Below are 21703 nucleotides of genomic sequence, written 5' to 3' on the forward strand. Positions count from 1 at the left end.
AGAGCCAGTAGTGCGGCTTCATTCTGAGTGCCAGTGCGTACTTTACTGCATCCATTTGTTCCATCGGCGTTTTCTTCATTCATGGCTGCAATTCCTAAAACAAAGTCAAATAACTGTAAGCTCATAGCACAGCTCCAGGAGTCTAGAGAGCATTTCTTTGGATTGCATGAAGCCAGACAGTTGTGGCTGACAAGTATGGTGACTAACCTTCACTCTTTAAGGTCTGCCAAAGCAGTTTCCAGCTTCACTATAACAGAAACTGGAAAATTGTTTTTCAAGCTACTCTTCTATTAAGCAGTACCTTTAGATAATCTAAGTAGGAGAAAGGGTGAAAAAGGAGAACAGAATAAAGAATGAGAAATCAGAAGTGAGAGTTAGGTAAAAAGAAACCCACAAAGTAGCAAAATACACTTCCATCAATGAATCCAAGGTTACCCGCCAATCTACACAGCCAGGGTTTTAAGTAATTCTTTTATATGGCCCAACTGTATCTTTTCTGTGAGTACAAATAGCACACTTGTCAGATACACATGACCTTCATGTTCTCAGCAATCTTCAAGAGTTTCAACAATTTCCAAAAACAAAGCCTTCATATCTGCCCATCTGTATCTACTAGAAGTTACCAGAGTGGATAGAAACATATAAGTACCAGTCATCTGAGAAGAAACAGCAGCAATGTGATATCTCATTTGCATCAGTTTAAGGGACTTTCATTAACTGGATGAATAGGAACATTCTTCAGCATCCTATATGAAATGTACATATGTATGTATATGATTTCATGTGTGGTGCTGAGCATGCTCACGCATATGTATGCATTTGGAAGCCAATAACCAACCTTGCATGTGACTCCTCTGTGCTAGATACAAGTACATGCCACCATGTCCAGTTTTTTCTTTTTCTTTTTCTTTTTACTAGGATAAAACTTAGGTCCTCATACCTACATGACAAGTACTTTTCCAATTGACTTAACTCCCTACTGTATTTTAATTTCTAAAATTACCATATTTGCATTTCCTAATGATCAACATTGTAGTCATCTCTCACATAGCATTATTATAAATAATTACAAAAATTTTAAATTCATATTATGGAGAGCACACTGAAAAATTTCTTGGCTGCAAATATAATCTTCCTAATTACAAAATGGAAACCAGGCCACTGTGGTATATAGCATTGTTAGAATTCCATTTAGTCCTTGGCCATACCACCTGATCATGGCCAATCTTGTGTAATCTTAGAAGCTAAGCAGAGTTATGGTTAGTATTTTAAGATGGAAGAAATAAAAAATTTAAGCCAGTGCACCTCAATTTTGGCCTTTCTTCTTTGATAAATATTAGAATGGCTGTACATTTATTTATTTATTTATTTTATCTTATTTTATTTTTTGGTTTTTCGAGACAGGGTTTCTCTGTGTAGCCGTAGCTGTCCTGGAACTCACTCTGTAGACCAGGCTGGCCTCGAACTCAGAAATCTGCCTGCCTCTGCCTCCCAAGTGCTGGGATTAAAAGTGTGTGCCACCGCCGCCCATGTACATTTATTTTTTAGGTGTTCACAGTATTGATATAGGTTGCACTGTATTTCAGAAACAACTTTCATTTCTCAAAGTGGTGTAGGTGTGACACAACAAATACAAACTCCAACTGACTACACACCCTGGAGCACAGTTTCATAGTAGTTCTAGAGAGGATGGGACTGGAAAGGATGTCACCAGTTTGTTCTAGGGCATCATATATACTGCATATCAGATATTTATAATCCATTAACAGTAGCAAAATTACAGTTACAAGTAGCAACAAAACAATTTTATGGTTGGGGGTCACTATATCGTGAGGATTTGTATTTAAAAATCTCAGCTTGGGAAGGTTGAAAACCTCTGGTCTAGAGCAAGGGAGACTACCACCATAGTGCTCATCTAGTACTTGGATCTATATTCACTCTACTGGTTCTATTCCTCTAGAGAACAGTGTACAATTTTAAACAGGATAGCCAGGTTGGGCCTCATGGAGAAAAGAAACAGGGAAGTTTTCATCTAAGAATCAGAGAACCTACACATACACCTATAGGTAAGAACATGACATATAGAGAGACAGCGTCAGAGAGAAAGGAAGAGAGAGAGACAGAGAGAGAAACAGACAGACAGAGGGGCAGAAAGAGACAGAGAGAGAAAAACAGAGAGACAGAGAGATAGACAATGGATAAGCGTGTCGGCCATGTACGATATACAGCAAAAAGAACATAAGAAAGTAGGGAGAGTGCTCAGGACAGTAACCACCACCAAGGCACATTTGCCTTTAAGCTGGGTGACCAACTAATTTCGTATGGAATTAAATGAGAATCATTGAAAATTGTGAGCACAGAAATAATTTGATTGTCCAGTCTTATGGACTACTACTATGGAGTGATGAAGGTGACAGAGACAAAATCTGAGGGGCAACATTTAAGAGACAGCTTTGTGTAAAAGTATACCCTAGAGAATTTTCAGACTTCATGGAATGAGTCAAAATCGAGGATAACAGCAAACTCGGAGTCAGAGAACTAAAAGAGAAACACTGACCAGATTTTATGGGTAGATAGAGCTCAGTTTTGGACATACTAAATTTGAGTATCTATTAAATGATCAATCCAAAGTCTAACAAATGTTTAAAGGGCAAATTCAAAGCCCCCAGAAGTAGTGTGAGTCATATTCAACTGTAGTTTGTTTATTATGTGAAAAGGGCAATATCTACTCAACCCCAGCAAACTGTTAACATGGAGAAAAGTACCTTCACCCACTGTGGTGGGTAGTATTGCCAACTTGTCAGTATCCAGAGTCACCTGCAAGATCCATCTCTGGAGGAATAATCTGGATTGTGTTAACTGATTTAAGAAGTCCATCTCAATTTTAAGTGGATCCTGGACTGTATGAACTATGGAAAATGAAGGAGAGGATTCACCTCTTCTCTGATTGCTGACTGTAGAAGCAATGTAGCCAACCACTTCAAACTGCTGCCTCCTTCACCTCCCTGAAAGATGAACTGTACTACTGATATGTGAGCTAAATAACTCTCCTTTAAACTGATATTGCCAGCATACTCTATTACAGCAACAGGGAAAGAACCTATGCTACCCCAAAATAACAAATGTTATGATTTTTTTAAAAGAAGCCATAAATTCAGATTTTTAATGTGAAATTTCTCAAATTTAAAAACTGGAAACTATATAGACTTCTATAAACCAAACAAAATAGCCACAGATTTCCTATGGCCTGATCTCTGACCCATCAACACTTTCCCTGGTACCTATAGCAGGCACTAAAACATTTCTTGAAGATCCCAACAAAAACTTTAGAAAAAAATAACAACGTTCCATTAACTGTTTGCAGTTATATTTCAAACCAGCAACTTTTTATAACAATATTTGGCAACTTCTATAAAATACAAAATACACATGTACTTGGTAACCCAAAAATGTAAGCTACAGATAGAATTGCCCAAGTATACAAAGATATGCACAAATTCAATGGTTACGGTATATAAAAGCAATAACTTACAAATAACTATCAACAGATTGCACAAACTGAGTTAAAAAATAATCATATAACTATACAGTGGCATGTTGGAGGTGTATTAAAGAATGACATGCCTAGAGCAGGAGACACGCTCAGTGGTTAAGAGTGCTTGTTGCTCTTCCATTCCAGGGGATCAGAGGCTTTCTCCTGCTCTCTCTCTCCGAGTATACATACATACATATTAGCCAAATATTCATAAATTTAATTTACAAAAATTTTCAAAAAAGAATATCATGTCTTTGTGTGTACTGAATATAGAAAAACTTGAAAGAACACTCTACAGAAAACAAGGCATTCACTACATTGTACATTGTACATACTACCAACTGTAAATGTTTGGTTTTTTAGATAAGTATGTATACATTCAGAAATTTTTTTACATGTGTATATAAAAATTATGGAGTAATTTACAAGAAACTTTAAAAACTGCCATCATTGGTGAAAATAGACCTTTCTTCTCACTTCTCTGTGTAAGAACTCTCTCAGGCAGATTCTCTTTATGTTTGTTTTGAGACAGGATCTTGCTACTACCTCTGCAACCCAGGCTTGCCCTCAACCCACAGCAACCCTCCCAAGTGCTGGGATTGCAAGCACAGCTCACCATGCCTAGCTTCCTAATGTTCCTTAAAGACAAACTCCAACACATGTAGAAAATTACAATGGACTTCTCTGAGTTTCCCTTCCCAACTTCATTTCTTAGGTACCCAACACAATGCATACTTATTTATGATTTCCCAGATGTGCCATACTCTCATCTGTCATCCCTGATGTTCACTGACACTATGAGTGTCCTCTACTTCCTTTGACTTTCTTACTATTAATTCTCTCCAAGACAAAGCTCCAACTTCAAATTAGGTATTTCTCAGAGTGTTGTGATAACCAATCCCCTCCTCTCCTAACTCGACAGTCTCTTCCCTCAGACCCCACCAGACCTTAAGGTACAGTCTTTATTTCCCTAGTACCACACAGTACCCTGTTACGATTCATATTCAGTAAAGAAAATGAAGAGACATTATGATTTCACATGACTTGGATGATATCCCATTTACTCCTTTTAATATTCCTATGAGATAAATACCATTCTTGCTAACTTAAAATCACTGAGACAAACATGAGTAAAATTATAAACTGTGAGAACAGATAACCACATTAGGTATTTGTCTATGAAAATGTTGCCCCACTTCAACATTTCTACCCACTTGCAATCTATCCATCAAATTGCCTACTTTGCCAACTTTCCTTAAGACATTACTCTTCATATTAAAAAAAAAAATTGTTCAGGGAGACAGTTCAATCAGAAAAGTTCTTGAATCTGGGTTCTATCTCCAGAACCCATACAAAAAAAAAAAAAAAATGTGATAGATCTCTGGGGCTGGCTAACCAAACAGCTCCAGTTCAATGAAGAAACCCAGATTCAAAATAAATAAGTAAATGGTGGCCAATGTCTGAGGAAACAACACACACAGAGGAAATAGCATCCACCTGTCCAGATAAAATCAGAAAACACTTGTAAAATCTCCTAGTCTGGCCTGATCTGGTGGCACTAACTTTAATCCCAGCACTCTGGAGATAAAAGGCAGATCTGTGTAAGTACGAAGGCAGTTTGGTCTACTTGGGGAGTTCCAAGACAGCCAGAGATATGCACAGTAAGACCCTGCCTGTAAAATTAAATAAATAAAATTAAATTAAAAAGCAAACAAAAGCTAAAACTAAACCAAACAAACAAGCAAAAAAGGCCATCTAGTCTGAGCAGTGATTAAAACCAGAAGTTTTCAGTGTCTTACTCCACACTGTTCTATCATGACAAAGAAGACCCACCCATGAACATAATCTGAATCTGAATATTCATCTCTCTATATATTCATGTCTATGTGAAATTCTGCAAGGGAGGAATTTTCTTACTTAGCCAGGGTGTCCTTGAACTGCCCCAGCCTCTCAACTGCTGGGATTATTCACACAATAATGCTATATTTTAAAGACTAAATTACAGCATCACTAACAGCTCTCATTGTCTTCCTTTGCTTGTTTCAGAATAAGAGACACAATCTCATCTCTCCTTATCATTTTTAGGTTCCTCTAACTTAAACAAGAAGTTGAAAAGGATCTCAAACCTTTATTAGCACTGAATGTGTGCCTTTCCCTATAATTCAGGAATAAATTGTCTATGGCCTGCAACTTCAGCACCTCCTAAGGCATGTACTCCTTTGCACACACATCATACACAGATATTACACACTATATATGTCTATGTATCTTTCAGATTTGTATTGTCTTTCGAAAAGAATACAGTGAAAAAACAGACGAGTAAATAATTATTTCAAAACATATAGGAAAGAATAATCAGTCTAAAGGGCTTTGTTCTATTTATAGTCTAACTTAAACTAAAACGTCATCTGCATTATCACAAAAATTTCTCAGACTATAAAGGAGAACCTTATATAGTTTTAGTCTTTAAATTATGTGTAGTTTAATAATTTAAGACACAAAACCCCTTTTCTACAAAGCACATTCTATTTTCATGATTTGTATCTTGTGAATGTTAAATTCCAGATTTGTTATCTCAGGTGTTACTGAGCTGGCCAATGCCAATTTTGAGCAATATTTATTTTAGTAAGATAGGGTACTTCAGACAACATGTTCGAAAATAAAAAAAAATGTGGTCCTATGTTTCTAAAACATTTTATAAATACAAGTTTAGAGACAGATCACTTCTATTTCATTTTAAACTATTTCTATTATAAATGAGTGTGTTTGATTGCAAAGGTGAAATATGTTTAAAACTTTTAGTACTAGGTATTTCATGCATGTAGAACCGACTTAAATTTAGGATGATAAAAAGAAGCGAACTATTTAGAAAAATCACTTGTGGTCACAATATGCAGTGGGTTACTCCACCTGAGAACCTGAGTTCCACCCTTGAACCCAACCAGGGAGAGAAGCAACTGAAAGTTGTCCCAACTTTCACGCAAGCCCCTGCACTCACACATGGAAAATTTGTTTCAAATCACTGCAAACATATTTTAAATACTAAACACGAAAGCTTTGTGCTCTTTTAATTTATGAGAGATATCTATAAATGCTTTCCTAACTAAAGACAATAGCTATCATCTATGGTATCATTTGTAGTCCTATTAATTTGAATACAGAAACCACATTTTCCCTCATTTTTTTTTACCATGCCAACCATCAATACAAAAGTAACAGCATTCAAAATTTAAATTTACACAAATTACTTATTTGCAACCCTTTCTTAACTTATGGTATGTCTTAAGTTTTTCACCAACAAAAAAATAATACCACTGAACGCTAAAAAGCAGAACTTCGCCCATACACACTTGAATATATTCTTGGTTTTAGTATTTCTTACCTTATAAGGATGTTTGCACCTTACATGAGCTGTTTTATAATTCTGGCATTAATATTAAAGTCAAAGACTCTGATATGAAAATTAGCACTTAAAACATGGCCACACGCAGGAAATAAGGCATCAGCTGGTATTTGGCAAATACTGTACTAACAAGATATGAATGTCCTCGGTGGCATACAGTCAGTGGTTAGGGGCACTCCTTTAAACAGGTATACTTAAAAGCAAATCTACCTATTTGGGCGCTTAAGTAAGTTCAATTCCGAAAAGACTACAAAGGAAGTTTCTCGAACACCTCATTGCCTTGACCCTTGGAATGAAAATGGCTAGTTATTTAAATTAGCCGATTTTCACATGTATAGTCATCCTGCTTCCTGGTTTTAACTTAATTCCAGAAGGCTAAACGGGGTGCGTTCTCCGAGTCCACTAGGGTCCCCTCAGGAATTCACCGGGAAGCTGACCCACCCTGCAGGAGGCCAGGAGCCTCCATCATCCATCCGGGGAATCCCCTGCACCTGCTCCGTGGTCCTCCCGCACCCCAGGCTGCACTGCGAGCGTTATCGGGCCCGTCGGGCAGTTGGCTCCCGACAACAAACTCACGCAGATCCCCTCGGCGGCCCGGCCGGTTCCCAGTCGGGGCGGCGAAAAGTTCGAGGGCCCGGCCCGCTAGGAACTAGGGGGGGCGCGGCGAGCGGACGCAACGACGTCGGGAGGCCAGCGAGGTCGGAAGCGGCGGCCAGAAGCCCGAGGCCCCGGACCATCTGTCGACTGGACAGCCGCGCAGGGAGCCCGAGGCCCCCGGGAGTCGCTGTCGACGGGGCGGCCACGCAGGAGGCCTGAGGCCCCCTGGAGCCGCTGTAGACGGGGCGGCCACGCAGGCCAGCCCGCGGACGCCGCCCGACCGTGGCGCCCCGGGCCAGCGCGAGGGCATCCCCGACCGCGGCCGTTGGCAGCGGTTTGCCGGTCACCCCCGCCCCGCAGCTCCCATTCCCGCCTCACCCCGTCGAGTCTTCCAAGGCCAGACCTAAAAATCCCTGGACCAACGAGCACAAACTGCCGCCAGAGCCGGGGGGATCAGCGCTGCGGGCGAGCGGGCGGGCGGGCGGAAGCCGTGATCAGAGGAGTTGCCGCGGGGCCAGACGGGGCAGGGCGTGGCCAGGGGCGCTCGTGCTGTCCTCGCGCCTCGGGCGCGTGCCTCACGTGGAGTGGCCCCACCTCGACCAATCAGCGGCCGCCGGTGGGGGCGAGGAGGTGGGACGGAGGCTTGAAGCCGGTGGAGGCCCTTTCGCGACAGGCGAAGGGGGTCTTGGAATGGCACGCTCGCTGGCCAATCGGGAGGAGAACAGCGAGTCCCGGCGAGTGAAGTCTGGCTCGTGGAAGACTCGAAGGCGTTACTAAACAAGTTACAATGTGAACTTGCAGTGCCTCCCCTTCAGGGAGATGTAGGTAGGTTGAGAAAAAGTTCTTTGTCTTGTGGAATGGAGTTTGCAAATCTTGAACTCCCTGGTCTGATGCAAAACAGCCACGGGAACTATTGTAAATGAGGATGGGAGAGGTGGCTTCTAAAGCTCCTAAATTTCTTGATTCCCCCTTAAAACATATATGATGAGAGTGGGATGATAAACAACGTTATCAGAGTTTTAGCCCTTCTATGTTTCTACGAGCCAAAAGCAATTCCAGGGCATCTTCGTCGGTTCTCACAGTTTTGTTTTGTTTTGCTTTGTTTTGACCAAGTTATAGCATGTTTTACAGAGAACTGTAGACATTTACACAACGTGTATATCAAGCGGCTCATGATACGTACTATCCCAAAATGGGCCCCCAAGGAGAACACTATACCAGGGGCAGGTTGGTAACTCGGAAAGCAGTCATTCTTAAACTCTGCTCTACGCAGTATATTCCGAACAAGTTGAAAACCTGAGCCACATCTATTTGCTTGGCTTTGTTTTTTAAGATTTTTTTTTAACCTCAAAAACTGCAAGAGGAAGGTTTCTTAAACAGTGTTTGTTGTTGGGGTTTTTTTTTCCTCCAGGAAAAAAATGGTTCTTCACATTCTTCGTTTTCATGTCTACGCCTTGTCCTTTACATCAATGAATTTTACAGACTTTCTTTTACCGACTAGCTAATTTTTAAGCGTCGTTGCAGACGCTTGTAAGAGCCAGTAGGTGGCGACATTTTACTGAGATGTGAAAGCGGTCTTGGAGGTAGCCTGGGGGACTACTTAGCATTTCCAGTGTGTTCTCTTTTCACACCCCATCCATAGAATAAAGGATGTCAAGTAAACAAGATTTTCATAAAAGTCATTAGAGTGAGGCCTTAGAAACTTGCTTTAGGAAGACAATGTTAAAGACTCAAGTTACAGAATATGTCCTTTCCCTCAAAATCTTAAAGAAACTGAGCAAACTTTATTAGCAGATGTATTTTTTTCATTGACTGCTATAAAAGACTTGTGTCTTCTGCAACCAAAAAACAAAGGAATAGCCTATATTTCTTAATTTTTCAAGAAAAGGACATCTGAAACCTTTTTGCTATGAGAATTCTTTAAGAATAGACTCCAAAGTAGAAATTTTTAGAAGCTTTATGGTGAAAGATGATACAAAATGAAGAAAGATGTGAAATGTAGGTATTCTTTTGACCAGAAAGAAGCCAGAAGCAGGATAAGCCTTTGCTGAAAGAGAAAGCAGAAGAAAGATCTGTCAGCAGCTCTACTGGAAATTATGCTAACTATGGGCATGGAAAGAGAAGGTTAAACAGTGGAAGGGGCCAGGAGAAATAGTTCAGCATTTAAGAACAAAACTCTTGTTATTCTTCCAGAGGGCCTACATTCAATTCCAATGGTCTGTAACTCCACTTGTAGGAGATAGGCCACCTCTGGCCTCTGTGGGCACATACCCACATTGACACACACACACACACACACACACACACACACACACATACACACACACACCTGTACATAATTTAAAATTAATAAATATCTTTTAAAATGGAAGGAATGTGTAAAATAGTTGGTTAGAATAGCTTGGATGTATGTAAGTCTATTTTCCCTGTATGAAATACAAGCTTTGGGATTATTTAGATGTTAGTTTCCTAAATGTCCTATAAAATACAAACCCACAAAGGTAAGAAAAGTAATGGGAAGTCCTTATAAAATGTTTTCTTTCCAGCTTAGGCCTGATAGAATTAAAGGTGAATTTTCTATATAAAGGTCAGTGTGTTGCTAGAGATTCCTCCATCCGTATCTGGTCTTCATGACAAAGATCCAAAAACATGGCGACGACTGTGTGTTTCTAGAAGTCTTAGCAGGAGTATAGAGCTCCTGCACAGGAAACAGCCCTACTTTGCTCTGGTTACTCTTCAGTCAAGAGGATACCCTCTCAAAAGTGTATGTTTTGTTTTCTTTTCTTTTTATGATGGTGTGACAGTTAGAATTCCAGCACACTGGCCCACTCTCTCTTGGTGGTGTGAGACTTTTCTACAACAGAATGACAAAATGCACAGAACTTCCCATCACTGAACCAGGAGCCATTATCAAGAGGATTCTAAGGGAAGGTAGGTGCTTCAGCGATGGCTTTCTGGTAACAGAAATGAGGCATCTTTATGTCCTATCTGTATTGCCCTAGGGTTGACAGTCTTGCTTTCATGGCTGGAAAACAGAAATCAAGGTCTTTGTATGTGGATCAATGTCAAGGTATCAAACCCATGGCCAGAGCCTCAGTAAACATTAGTACAAATTGAAGGGAGTTCTGATGAAGCCAGGCTTCTCTGGTTTATACTAGTTAATAATTAACATCAGGAACATGTTGCAAAGACTTCTCACTGTGATGGAAAGCGGAAAGAGGCTCAGACCCAATATGCTTTTCAGAATCACACCTCCAGCTAGACTTTCTTTAGCTAGACTCACCTCCAATCACAGCACTGCACTGGCCCCTGGGACCAAACACTGAACAGATGAGCCGCATATATCTCATTCATGCTCAAACCACAAAGAGCTTCTATAATAAATATTATCAGAATTAAAATAAGAATTTTATAATTATAATAAGTATTATAAAAGAAAAAACTACTGTGCAGGAGGAACTATGAGCCTGAAACTGCTGCTCAAAGATGGAGACTTGCAGTCTCTAGATTAACCTACTGAGCACATCTACATAGTCCTCTGACCAGCCCAACATACTTTTTAGATCCTCGCTGGAAGGTAGGATCACCTACTTATACTCAAGAAAGTGAAGACTGACATCATTTTCCAATGGTTTCAGCCAATCAGAAGGAAGCCTGACACAAAGCAGGAGCCTCCTATTTCATCAGAAAGAATTCTCTCAGGGAAGACCCAATAAAAAAGCCAGGAAACATGAAAAAATATGGTAGCACAATGTAAATAAATTATCATGAAACACAAAAGTTAGTGGGTTAAATAAATAATTAATAACTACCCAAACTTTTTTCTCAGTAGATTTTACTCCTATAGATCTGGAAATAATGTTTGATAATATCGCCCTTATTAGATAGTGGTATCATAGAAGAAACCCAAAATACAGTGGCAGGTGTTCTAGGCTTTTAAGTGGAACCAGCAGGCCGTCAGGACCAGCTTTCTAGCAAGACCCTGTGCTTTGGTAAACTAACCTTTGAACCCCACCCCTACCCCCAAGAGTGTTGACCTTTCCCCTGAGCCCAAACTAGCAGTATTCTGAAACCCTGCTATTGACCTCTGCTGAGGTTCCTTACCAGGTTCTACTTGGGCTTTCCAGATGCTTGCGATTACACCCAGTCCTGTTTTACAAGGCCGCTTGGTGTTCTCAGCATCTTCATAATCCTGACTGCATGATGTAACTACCTACCCACTTGCAATCCTAGGTTTTAAATTCAACTGTCACATTTCATGTCTCTTTGAGTAAATCTCTGCCTCCCAGGTTGCAGACCTAGTCATTTCCAAATAAATGTGGCTTTCTTTGTTCTTTTTTTTTTTTTAAGATTTATTTATTTATTATATGTAGGTACACTGTAGCTGTCTTAAGATACATCAGAAGAAGGCATCAGATCCCATTACAGATGGTTGTGAGCCACCATGTGGTTGCTGGGATTTGAACTCGGGACCTTTGAAAGAGCAGTCAGTGCTCTTACCCGCTGAGCCATCTCTCCAGTCCGGCTTTCTTTGTTCTTAATCATGTGAATTGCATTCCTGCGTGACAGTGGATACAAAGGAAAACATAAGACAAAACTGATTTTTTTAAAGACAGCAGCAGTATCAGTGGTAGCACCCTGAACACTCTGCTGCCTGGGTGGTGGGGGCTACGGAAACGTGGGGAGTGGGTAGATGCCTGGAAAGGAGTGGCACTTCAGACTGGTGTGAGCCAGAGCTTTTCCTTGGTAAGATTCTCATCTGAATAACAGTAAATGTAGGAGGACAAAGGAAACACCTTTTGTATCTTAAACCAAGAGCCAGTCCTTAGAGTGAGGATTTGAAACTGAGTCGTGGATGCAGAGATAAGGCAAAGAGTTCCTGTGCAGTGTACAACCCAGAGCGGAACTTTCCTTCTTATTATTCTCACAAACAACAGCCAAAAAAAATCACCCTTAGCCCTTCAGGCAAAATAGTGGCAAAAACCACACAGTGCTGCTCTTGCCTCTTGTGGGCTGCCGAGGTCTAGTGGTTCACTTTCCCTTTTACAGTGATCAAAGGTTCAACATGTGCTTTGTGGTTAGATGCTCAATATGAATTTGTTGTTCATAGAGGAACAAAAAGATAAGAATGTGGGGCTGGAGAGATGGCTCAGCAGTTAAGAGTACTTGTTGCTCTTAACAACAAGTTAACAAGTAGTTCAATTCCCAGCACCTCCACAGTGGCTTACAGCCAACTGTATAATCATGTTTAACATATATTTGTAGAGAATTATAAGTGAAAAATCTTTCCTATTTGTTTATAGACATAAAAAAATTGTAACACTGAAAGAAAGTGGCATTTTGGCATGTTTTAAATTTTACTGTGTGTGTGTGTGTGTGTGTGTGTGTGTGTGTGTGTAAAATGAGTGCATAAAACATGTCAGAATGCAGAGTGGAAGGTAGGTGAGCACTTGAAACACCTCTAAAGAATGTGCAGTTTTTCTCCTGAGAGGCTCTGACAGTACCTGACTAATACAGATGTAGAGGCTCATAGCCATCCATGAGTACAGGGTCCCCAGTGAAGGAGTTAGAGAAAGGACCTATGGAGCTGAGTGGTTTGCAGCCCCTTAGGATGAACAACAATATGAACTAACTAGTACCCTCAGAGCTCCCAGGATCTCAACCACCAACCAAGGACTGCTCATGGAGAGGCCTGATTGTTCTGCCAGCATGTGTATAGTAGAGGATTGCAAATTCAATCATCAGTAGGAGGAGAGGAGCTCGGCCCTGTGAAGGTTCTGTACCCCAGTGTAGGGGAATGCCAGGGCCAATAAGTGGGAGAGGGTGGGGTGGCAGGCATGGGGATGGGGGAGGCAACAGGGGTTTGTTTTTGTCGTTTTTGTTTGTTTCTTTGTTTTTTGGAGGGGAAACTGGGAAAGGAGAAATTTACATGTAAATAAAGAAACTATCTAAAAAAAAAAAAAAGAATGTGCAGTTCTATTAGTGAGCACACTAAGATAACTGTAATAGAAAATATAGTCATCAACTTCAAGCTTGCAGATACAGGTGTTGGGGGTCAGTTCAGTCCTCTGTGTTCGGTTTTCCAAACTAATACTATAATCACAGGCTAAGAAAAGGCACAGAAGTGACTGTACTCTGCAAAGTATCTTTAGGATGTGATGTTGGTTTGTCTTGTTTTTTCCTGCTTGCTGGTACCCTTCAGGCTGGCATTTAAGAGATGCCAAGAAAACCCCGATGAAGCAGAGAGGCTTGTCTTCACAAGAATAGACCTGCCTATGTGGCTTTCCAGCAAGACCGTCCCAAATATTCAGCATCCTTACCTTCCACTCTGCATCCTGACACATTTTCTATGTGCAGGCATGTTTCATCTGGAAAGCCTTTCCCTGCACAGCTGACTATGACCTCTCTGCCCTGGCTTCCCAGGAGCAGCAGCATATTGAATGGCTTGGTCCACAATGCTAAAGCTTTGGGACCCTATCAAGCTACAGAGGATAATGTGACCTGCTTTATGAAATGGGCATTACTGCTGGGTCTTTATTTGCAGTCCTTTTATTTCTTTCTGACTCTAGGGAAGACTTGAAATACTTTGTTGAGTAAGAATGGAGATGGTGAATACCCTTTGTCTTGTTTGTGACTAGAGACGTTTCATTTACTTTTTCCCTCTTAATGTACTGTTGGCTATAGGTTTGTCATGTCGTCGTTAGTGCATTGTGATCTGCTTCTTTTAGTGCTAGTTTCAGGACTTTATCATGAAGGAATATTGAACTTTGTCAAAAGCCTTTCCAGCATCCAATTAAGATCACCCTGTGATTGCTGTCCTGAGTCTATATTCTGTCTTGCATTTTTTGATCTTTATATATTGAACCATGCTTGCATTCCTGGGTTGAAGCTAGCTTGGTCATTGTGAATGGTCATTTTAATGTGTTGTTGAGTTCAGATTTCAAATATTTATTAAGAATGTTAACATCCATGCTGATTACTGAGATTGACCGATAATTTTCTGACAACCATGTACATATTTTTGTTTGTTTATTTTGTTTGGTTTTTCTTTTTATTATCCTTATCCAGTTTTATCATCAAGGCAATACTGACTTCATAAAGTAAGTTTAGTAGCCTCTTTTCCCTTTCCATTACAGGGACAGTTTCAGAACAACTGGTGTTAGCTTTACTTTAAAACTCTGTGATTTAGTGGTGAATCCATCAGAGCCCAGGATTCTTTAACCATGACACATTTTCTTTCCACATCAATTGCCTAACTCCTTATAGATCCTATTAAGTTGTGTAATCCTCTTTTAAATTTTGGGAGGTCATATATGTCTAGAAATTTATCCTGTTCATTTTGATGTTCTAGTTTATTTGAGAAACATGAAAGTATGCCCTAATGATCCCTGCATGTCTTTGGTAACAATTAAACTGTCTCTCTTTTCATCTATAATGTTATTAATTCTGTCTGGTCTTCTTTGTCATTGAGTAAATTGGCTAAGGCTTGTCAGTCTTATTCCAAGAACCAAGTCTATGTGTTTCCCATTAGTTCTTAAGAATTTGAAGAACATTATTTAATTATTTATTCAAGACATTTCTAGTTTTTAATGTAGGCATTTGTACCTGTAAGTTCCCCTTTGGAACTTTTTTCCTTGTATCCTTATGTTTCCGTATGTTGTGTTTTCATGTTCCTCTGCTCGAGGGATTTTAGCTCTAGCTCCTGATTTCTCTCCAGTGATTCATTCATCCCTCAGGGTGTGTTCAGTCTCCAGTACCTGTATATTTTCTGGAGCATCACTATAATATCAAATCTTATTACCCTATGATTAGACAGAGTAAAAGAAGCTTTCTTTTTTGGTATTTGTTAAGACTTACTTTATACCTAAAAACACTTTGGAGAAATTCCATAGAAAATTAATGTTCAGAAAAGAACATTAATTCTGCAGTTGTTGAATGGAATATTCTTCAGATATCTACTAAGTCCATTTAGACAATATTGTCTCTGAGGTGCTATTTATTGGCATTGCTGTATGATTAAGAATAAGGTATTGAATGACCCACCATATTCTGTTGAGATCAGGATTTTTTCCAGCAGTGTTTATTTTATAATCATGGATGTAGTGATATTTGGTATGTTTGGAATTATTATATTCTCAGATGAGTTATGTTCTCTTTTTTATCAGTCCCTTGGATTATTCATTCTCTCTCTCTCTCTCTCTCTCTCTCTCTCTCTCTCTCTCTCTCTCTCTCTCTCTCTCTCTCTCTCTGTCTCTCTCTCTCTCTCTTGGTTTTTTGAGACAGGGTTTCTCTGTATAGCCCTGGCTGTCCTGGAACTCACTCTGTAGACCAGGCTGGTCTCAAACTCAGAAATCCACCTGTCTCTGCCTCCCAAGTGCTGGGATTAAAGGTGTGAGCCACCACTGCCAGGCTGGGCTATTCTCTCTTATTCTAAGAGGTCTCTTAAGAGTTTATTACAAGCCAGCTTCATAGGCCACAGGATAAAAAAAAACGGCTGTGTACAGCCTTTTAAAAAAGGGTTGAGGAGCTGAGGAGGACCAAGGTGAGTCTAAAGCAGTGCTTCTCAACCTGTGGGTCAAGAAGCCTTTGGGTTGCATATCAGATATCCTGTATATCAGATATTTACATTGAGATTCAAAACTAGAACATTACAATTATGAAATATTAAAGAAAATACTGTTATGGTTGGGAGTCACCACAACCTGAGGAACTGTATTAAAGGGTCTCAGCATTAGGAAGGTAGAGAACCACTGGTCTTGTGCCTTGGAGGGTACATTCTCCAGGGAGAATGTTTTCCTGAAAGGAAAACCAGATGAGACTTTATGAATAGCATAACTCTTGATATGAAATCTCTAATTTTTGTTTTCAGTCTTCTTTGTGAAAGAACTGTATCTCCTTGCTTTCAAATTCCATTTGCTTGAAGTATTTTTCTTTTTTTAATTATTATTTATTTACATCCCAAATGTTGCTCCCACTTCAGGTCCCCCCTCACAGAGTTCTTCCCCCATCCCCTACCCCCTCCCCTTCGCCTCTGACATGGTGCTCCCTCCCAACACACCACCTCCCTGAGGCATCAAGACTCTACAGACCTGGGCCACATAAGGCAGACCTCTGCTACATATGTGCCAGGGGCCTCAGACCAGCCTGTGTATGGTTTGGGTTGGTAGCTTAGTCTCTGGGAGCTCCAGGGGTCCAGGTTAGCTGACACTGTTGGTCTTTCCTATGGGGTGGCCATCCTCTTCAGTTCCTTCAATCCTTCCCCTAACTCTTCTATAGGGGTCATCCTGAGTGAGGTAACTCAGACCCAAAGGGACATGCCCACTGATAAGTAACTATTAGCTAAAAAGTACAGAATACCCATGATACACCCCACAGACCCTAAGAAGTTAAACAAGAAGGAAGGTCCAAGTGAAGATGCTTCAATCCCACTTAGAAGGGGGAACAAAATAATTATGGGAGGCGGAGGAAGCAAGGGACCTGGGTGATAGAGAGGGGAGAGAGGAGAAGGAGGAGGGCAGGATCGGGTATAGGGGGAGACAGGAAGAAGCCCAGAGGGAGAATACATGAAAATATGCAGCTGCTGGAAGAGGGTGTGGGGAACATCTAGAAAGTCCTATCCCAATAACCTTAGCCAAAATGCCTAAAAGTGGGGAGATGGAACCTGAAGTAGCCAAACAGGACCCCAGTGGATTCATGGGGATGCCAACTCACCTTCAAAATGTTTGACCCCAAATTGTTCCTGTCTAAAAGAAATACAGGGTCAAAATGGACAAAATAGAGCAGAGACTGAATGAATGGCTGACCAGTGACCTGCACAACTAGGGATCCATCTCATGGGCTGGGTACCAAACCCTGGCACTATTACTGATCTTATGTGATGCTTGCATACAGGAGCCAAGCATGTGTGTCTGTCCTCTAAGAGACTCTACCCGCAGCTGACTCAGACAGATGCAGATGCTCACAGCCAAGCGTTGGGCCCTAAGACTTTGCTTTTCTTTGCTATTGAGTTTTGTTTCTTGCAGGCAAGAAATAGATAGGGAGCTACTTTTAATCCACTCTACTAGTTTGTTTTATCATTGAAGAATTGAGATCATTAACATTGAGAGTTATGAAGAAGTATGTATTCATTCGTGACGTTTTGTTGTTTTCTTAATGTTTGATCAAGATTATAACACTACTACCTAGAATTAACAAAATAGGTGTTGTGTAAAGGTAGCTGTTCGAATATCAGAGCAATAGCAAGGTGAACAGGGAAAAGTGAATATTCTCTGAGTTTTAGTCACTGTTCTGTTGCTGTGTAGAGACACCATGGCCAATGCAACTCTTATGAAAGAAAACATTTAATTGTGAGCTTGCTCACAGTGTCAGAGGGTCAGTCCATTATCATCACAGCAGGGAGTGTGACAACACAGACAGGCAGGCTTGGTGCTGGAGCAGTAGCGGAGAGCTACACCCTCACCCACAGGCAGCAGGCAGATACATAGGGTCTGGACCAGGCTTTAAACCTCAAGGCCCACGCCCAGAGACACACCTCCTCCCACAGAGCCACGCCCTGTAACCCTTCCCAAACAGTTCATCAACTGGGAACTACGCATGCAAATATATGGGGATCATTTTTATTCAAGCCACTACACCCTGTATGGATTCCTACACACCCCACTTGCCTATGTATCTTTAAATAATTACCTATAGTGCTTTCATTTCTCTCCCTTACATCCTAGCCAAATGTTCATCCCTAATAGTCACCTGAGGCAGCAGAAGGTTTAAGCGATGCTTGTCTTGACTTCAGATTCCTTAGACAGAGCCTCTGAGACATTGCCCTCAGATTGTAATATCATTGAGTCAGATTTTTTTTCACAAAGATGGGTGCTTGCTTAGGAAAAGATAAACACCTCTTTCTTCTTTCTTTTTGATTTTTTCCTCTTATTTAATTGATTTTTGTTCTCACATAGTATATTCTGATTATGGTTTTCCCCTGCCTTTGCTCCTCCCAGTTCCTCCACACCTCCTCTCCCATCTGTATCCATTCACATTCTGTCTCTAGGGGAAAAACAGGCTACTAAGAGATAATAATAAAATAATATTTATTAAGATAAATCAAAATAAAATACACCAGAATGAACAAAACAAGCAGAAGGAAAAGAGCCTGAAAGAATGCACAAGAAGATATCAGAGGCCAAGTTAGTCACACACTCAGGAATTCCACAAAAACACTAAATTTGAGGCCATATTACATATTATATTACATTTATTATATATACTCATATATAACATAATATATATTACATATACACATAGTAAATGCATAAAAGGCCTGGTACAGACCTTTGCGGGCCCTGTACATGCTACCTCAGTCTCAGTGAGTTCATAAGTATTTAGATCATGTTGATTTAGAGGACCGTGTTTTTTCGGTGTCCCCCATCCCCTCTGGCTTTTAAACTCTACTTCCACAGGGTTCCCTGAACCCTGAGGGGAGGTATTTAAAACATCCCATTTAGGGATTGATAACCCTAGGTCTCTCATCCTGTGTATTGTCTATCTGTGCATCTCTACATTTGTTCCCATCTGCTGTAGGAAGAAACTTCTAATGATGGCTGAGGAAGGCATTGTTCTATGGGGATAACACAATGTCATCAGGAGTAGTTTTATCACCACATTCTCTCCCTCCTTCTCCCTCCTTCCCTTTTTCCCTCCATTCCCCTCTCTCCCTCTCTCACTTTTTAGACCAGCATTATTTGGCTTTACCCTATGTCACTGGACTATCTAATGTCAGGTCACGTAAGCAGGGTTGGGTATGAGTTCCATCTCATGGAGTGGCCCTCAAATGAAATCAGGTTATTCCAATAAGCTTTATGCAGTCATTGCATTATCATATCTTGCAGGCAGGATACCACTGCCTATCAGGGTTTGTAGGTTAAGAGTTTCCAGTTTCTCTTCAAATAACATGCAGATTCCTGTACCAAGGGCACTAGAACATAGGGCTGAAAACTCTATATAGACACCAGGTCGACTTTCCCATGTTCTGTGAGGTGTATAGGTATTGTTTTAAGCAACAGAGCTTTGCAGTCAGTTTGTGGAGAAAAATTGACAGTCTTGGCAACAACCTGGGTTATTTGGGGACTCCCAAGGGACCTCTTTGGCCAACAACTCAATTAGATGAAACCCAATCCTGAGACATGAAGCTTCATTTGGTTACAAAAGCTGGCCAGTTGAGGCATTGCCTCCCCCAGTATTTGGTGATTTCATTCATATTGCCTTCATATATGTATATATTTTAGGAAGCTTCTACTGTATTAGATTCCCATTACTTCCCCTCAAATGGCCTTTTATTTTAGATTTCTCTCCCAGTATTACCTTCTTCATATCCCTCTTGCCTCCCCCTCCCTACTTGGTCCTCCTTTTCCAGACCCCCATTTACTCCTAACTATTCTATTTCCCCAATGAGATCTATCTGCCACCCTAGTTCCTAATTCTATACCTAACCTCTGTGTCCATGAATTGTAGCTTGGTTACCATTAACTTAACAGCCAATATCCACATATAAGCAAATACATACTATATTTGTCTTTCTGAGTCTGGAATACCTCATCCAGATGAGTTTTTCTAGATCTACCCATTTACTTGTGAATTTCATGATTTTTTTTTTCTTTTTAACAGCACAATAATATTCCATTGTGTAAATGAACACCTTTCCTTTATCCATTCTTCTGTTAAAGGACATCTAGGTTGTTTCCAGTTTCTGGCTATTATGAATAGAGCTACATGAACATGCCTGAGCAGTGTCTGTGATAGGATGAAGCATCCTTTGGGTATATACCCAAGAGTGATATAGCTAGATATTGAAGTACATAGACCCCTATCCTCCTGAAGAACCACCACACTGATTTCTATAGCTGCTGTGTAAGTTTGCAGTCCTAATAGCAATGAGCAGGTGTTCCTCTTGCTGCACATCTTTGCCAGCATAAGCTGTCACTTGTTTTACTAACCTTAGCCATTCTGACAAGGAATGTCTCTTTATGAAAGCACAACTTAAACACCAAAACATTACTCTCTAGTGTTTGTATGGACTACACTGTGTTAGGTGCTCTAACATGGCTGTGTGCCTTTATGGTTACTGTGCCCTGTGCCTGGAATGGCCCAAAAATGGGAGATTCTTTTACTTCAGAATTAGTAGTGTTATAGAGATCTGCTTCTGGCCTCCCCTTGGGCTCCTGTCCTTGTGTTCCCTGATGAATGGATTCAGATGAGACACAGAGCACAGTAGAGAAAATGGCCAATATTTACTATAGAAGAAAAGGAGTTGAGAGTAAGCAGTGACTACAGCAGCCATGGCAGAGGAAATGCTCTCACAGACTGAGGACAGTAGCCACTGACCATCATATAGACCTGCATGTTTAGGTGGATGGTACACAGCTTTCTAAAGACTCTGGAATAGACAGAGCATTTTCCTTCCCAGGTAATTGACAGGCCCATTAGGATTAATTCTTTTGTTCTTTTTAATTAACTCTTAGGAAAGAGACAATATTAGTCTTTATTCTTTACCAGGGCCAGAGGTATAACTTAGATCCCAATCTTTTAAGCAAAAGCATATTACAGAGCAGATTATTTTTAATTAAAGAAAAAGTCTGTAAAATCTTGCTGTACCAGGAGAAAATCCCATTTTCTTAGGGCTTCAACAAGCCCTTGCTGCCTCCATGTTTCTTTCTTTTAAATGATGTTCCAAATTCTGTCAAAAGGCACTTGTAATGCTTTCTCTTTTCTTAAAATTAATGTGTTACCAGGAATACCAGAGTTGGGTTTTAAAACTCATAAGAGTGGCCAATCTTCAGTGACCTTCAAGGCTTCTTTCTAATTTTTATTTCCTTAGGATTTATTTTAATTTTTTATGTGTGTGAATGTCTTTGTGTGTGTGCATCACATGCATGCCTGGTGCCAAATGAGATACAAAGGGGATGTCACATCACCTGGAACTGGAATTACTGGCAGTTGTGAGCTTTCATGTGAATGCTGAAAAGAGAACCCAGGTCCTCTGCAAGGCCAGTGAGTCCAGAGACATCTCTGCAGACCCTGGCCTTCTAATTTTTAACAAGATACCTAACAATAGTGTTTCCCTTTTGCCCCGAAACAACCCTTCCCCATACTCAGAATTGTGAAACCAGTAATGCCCC

General features: G+C 40.5%; 2 protein-coding genes across 11 annotated transcripts in view; one reads left to right on the forward strand and one right to left on the reverse strand.

Moving 5' to 3' along the window:
• The window catches only part of Rbm46 (RNA binding motif protein 46), a 61717-nt gene extending 54295 nt beyond the window's left edge, over window positions 1-7422 (reverse strand). For all 3 annotated transcript variants that reach the window (XM_031374175.1, XM_031374173.1, XM_031374174.1), the window contains exons 1-2: window positions 7380-7422; window positions 56-94 (exon numbers count right to left, since the gene is read on the reverse strand). In XM_031374175.1, coding sequence (XP_031230035.1) covers window positions 56-94; window positions 7380-7407 — 67 coding nt within the window. In that variant the 5' untranslated portion in view covers window positions 7408-7422. The remainder of the gene's footprint in view (window positions 1-55; window positions 95-7379) is intronic.
• A 576-nt stretch (window positions 7423-7998) lies between these two features.
• Fgg (fibrinogen gamma chain) overlaps window positions 7999-21703 on the forward strand; it is a 119488-nt gene continuing 105783 nt past the window's right edge. For 5 of the 8 annotated variants that reach the window (XM_031374187.1, XM_031374181.1, XM_031374182.1 and 2 more), the window contains exon 1: window positions 10373-10466. Coding sequence is in view for 2 of the 8 variants with exons in the window: in XM_031374179.1 (XP_031230039.1) it covers window positions 10400-10466 (67 nt within the window). In the remaining 6 variants the exon portion in view is untranslated. Of the gene's footprint in view, window positions 8361-10339; window positions 10467-21703 lie in introns of those variants that run through there. The other 3 variants (XM_031374179.1, XM_031374178.1, XM_031374185.1) reach the window with 3 other exon arrangements.

This window comes from Mastomys coucha, unplaced genomic scaffold (genome assembly GCF_008632895.1).
Source record: "Mastomys coucha isolate ucsf_1 unplaced genomic scaffold, UCSF_Mcou_1 pScaffold16, whole genome shotgun sequence".
NCBI classification, from domain to species: Eukaryota; Metazoa; Chordata; class Mammalia; order Rodentia; family Muridae; genus Mastomys; species Mastomys coucha.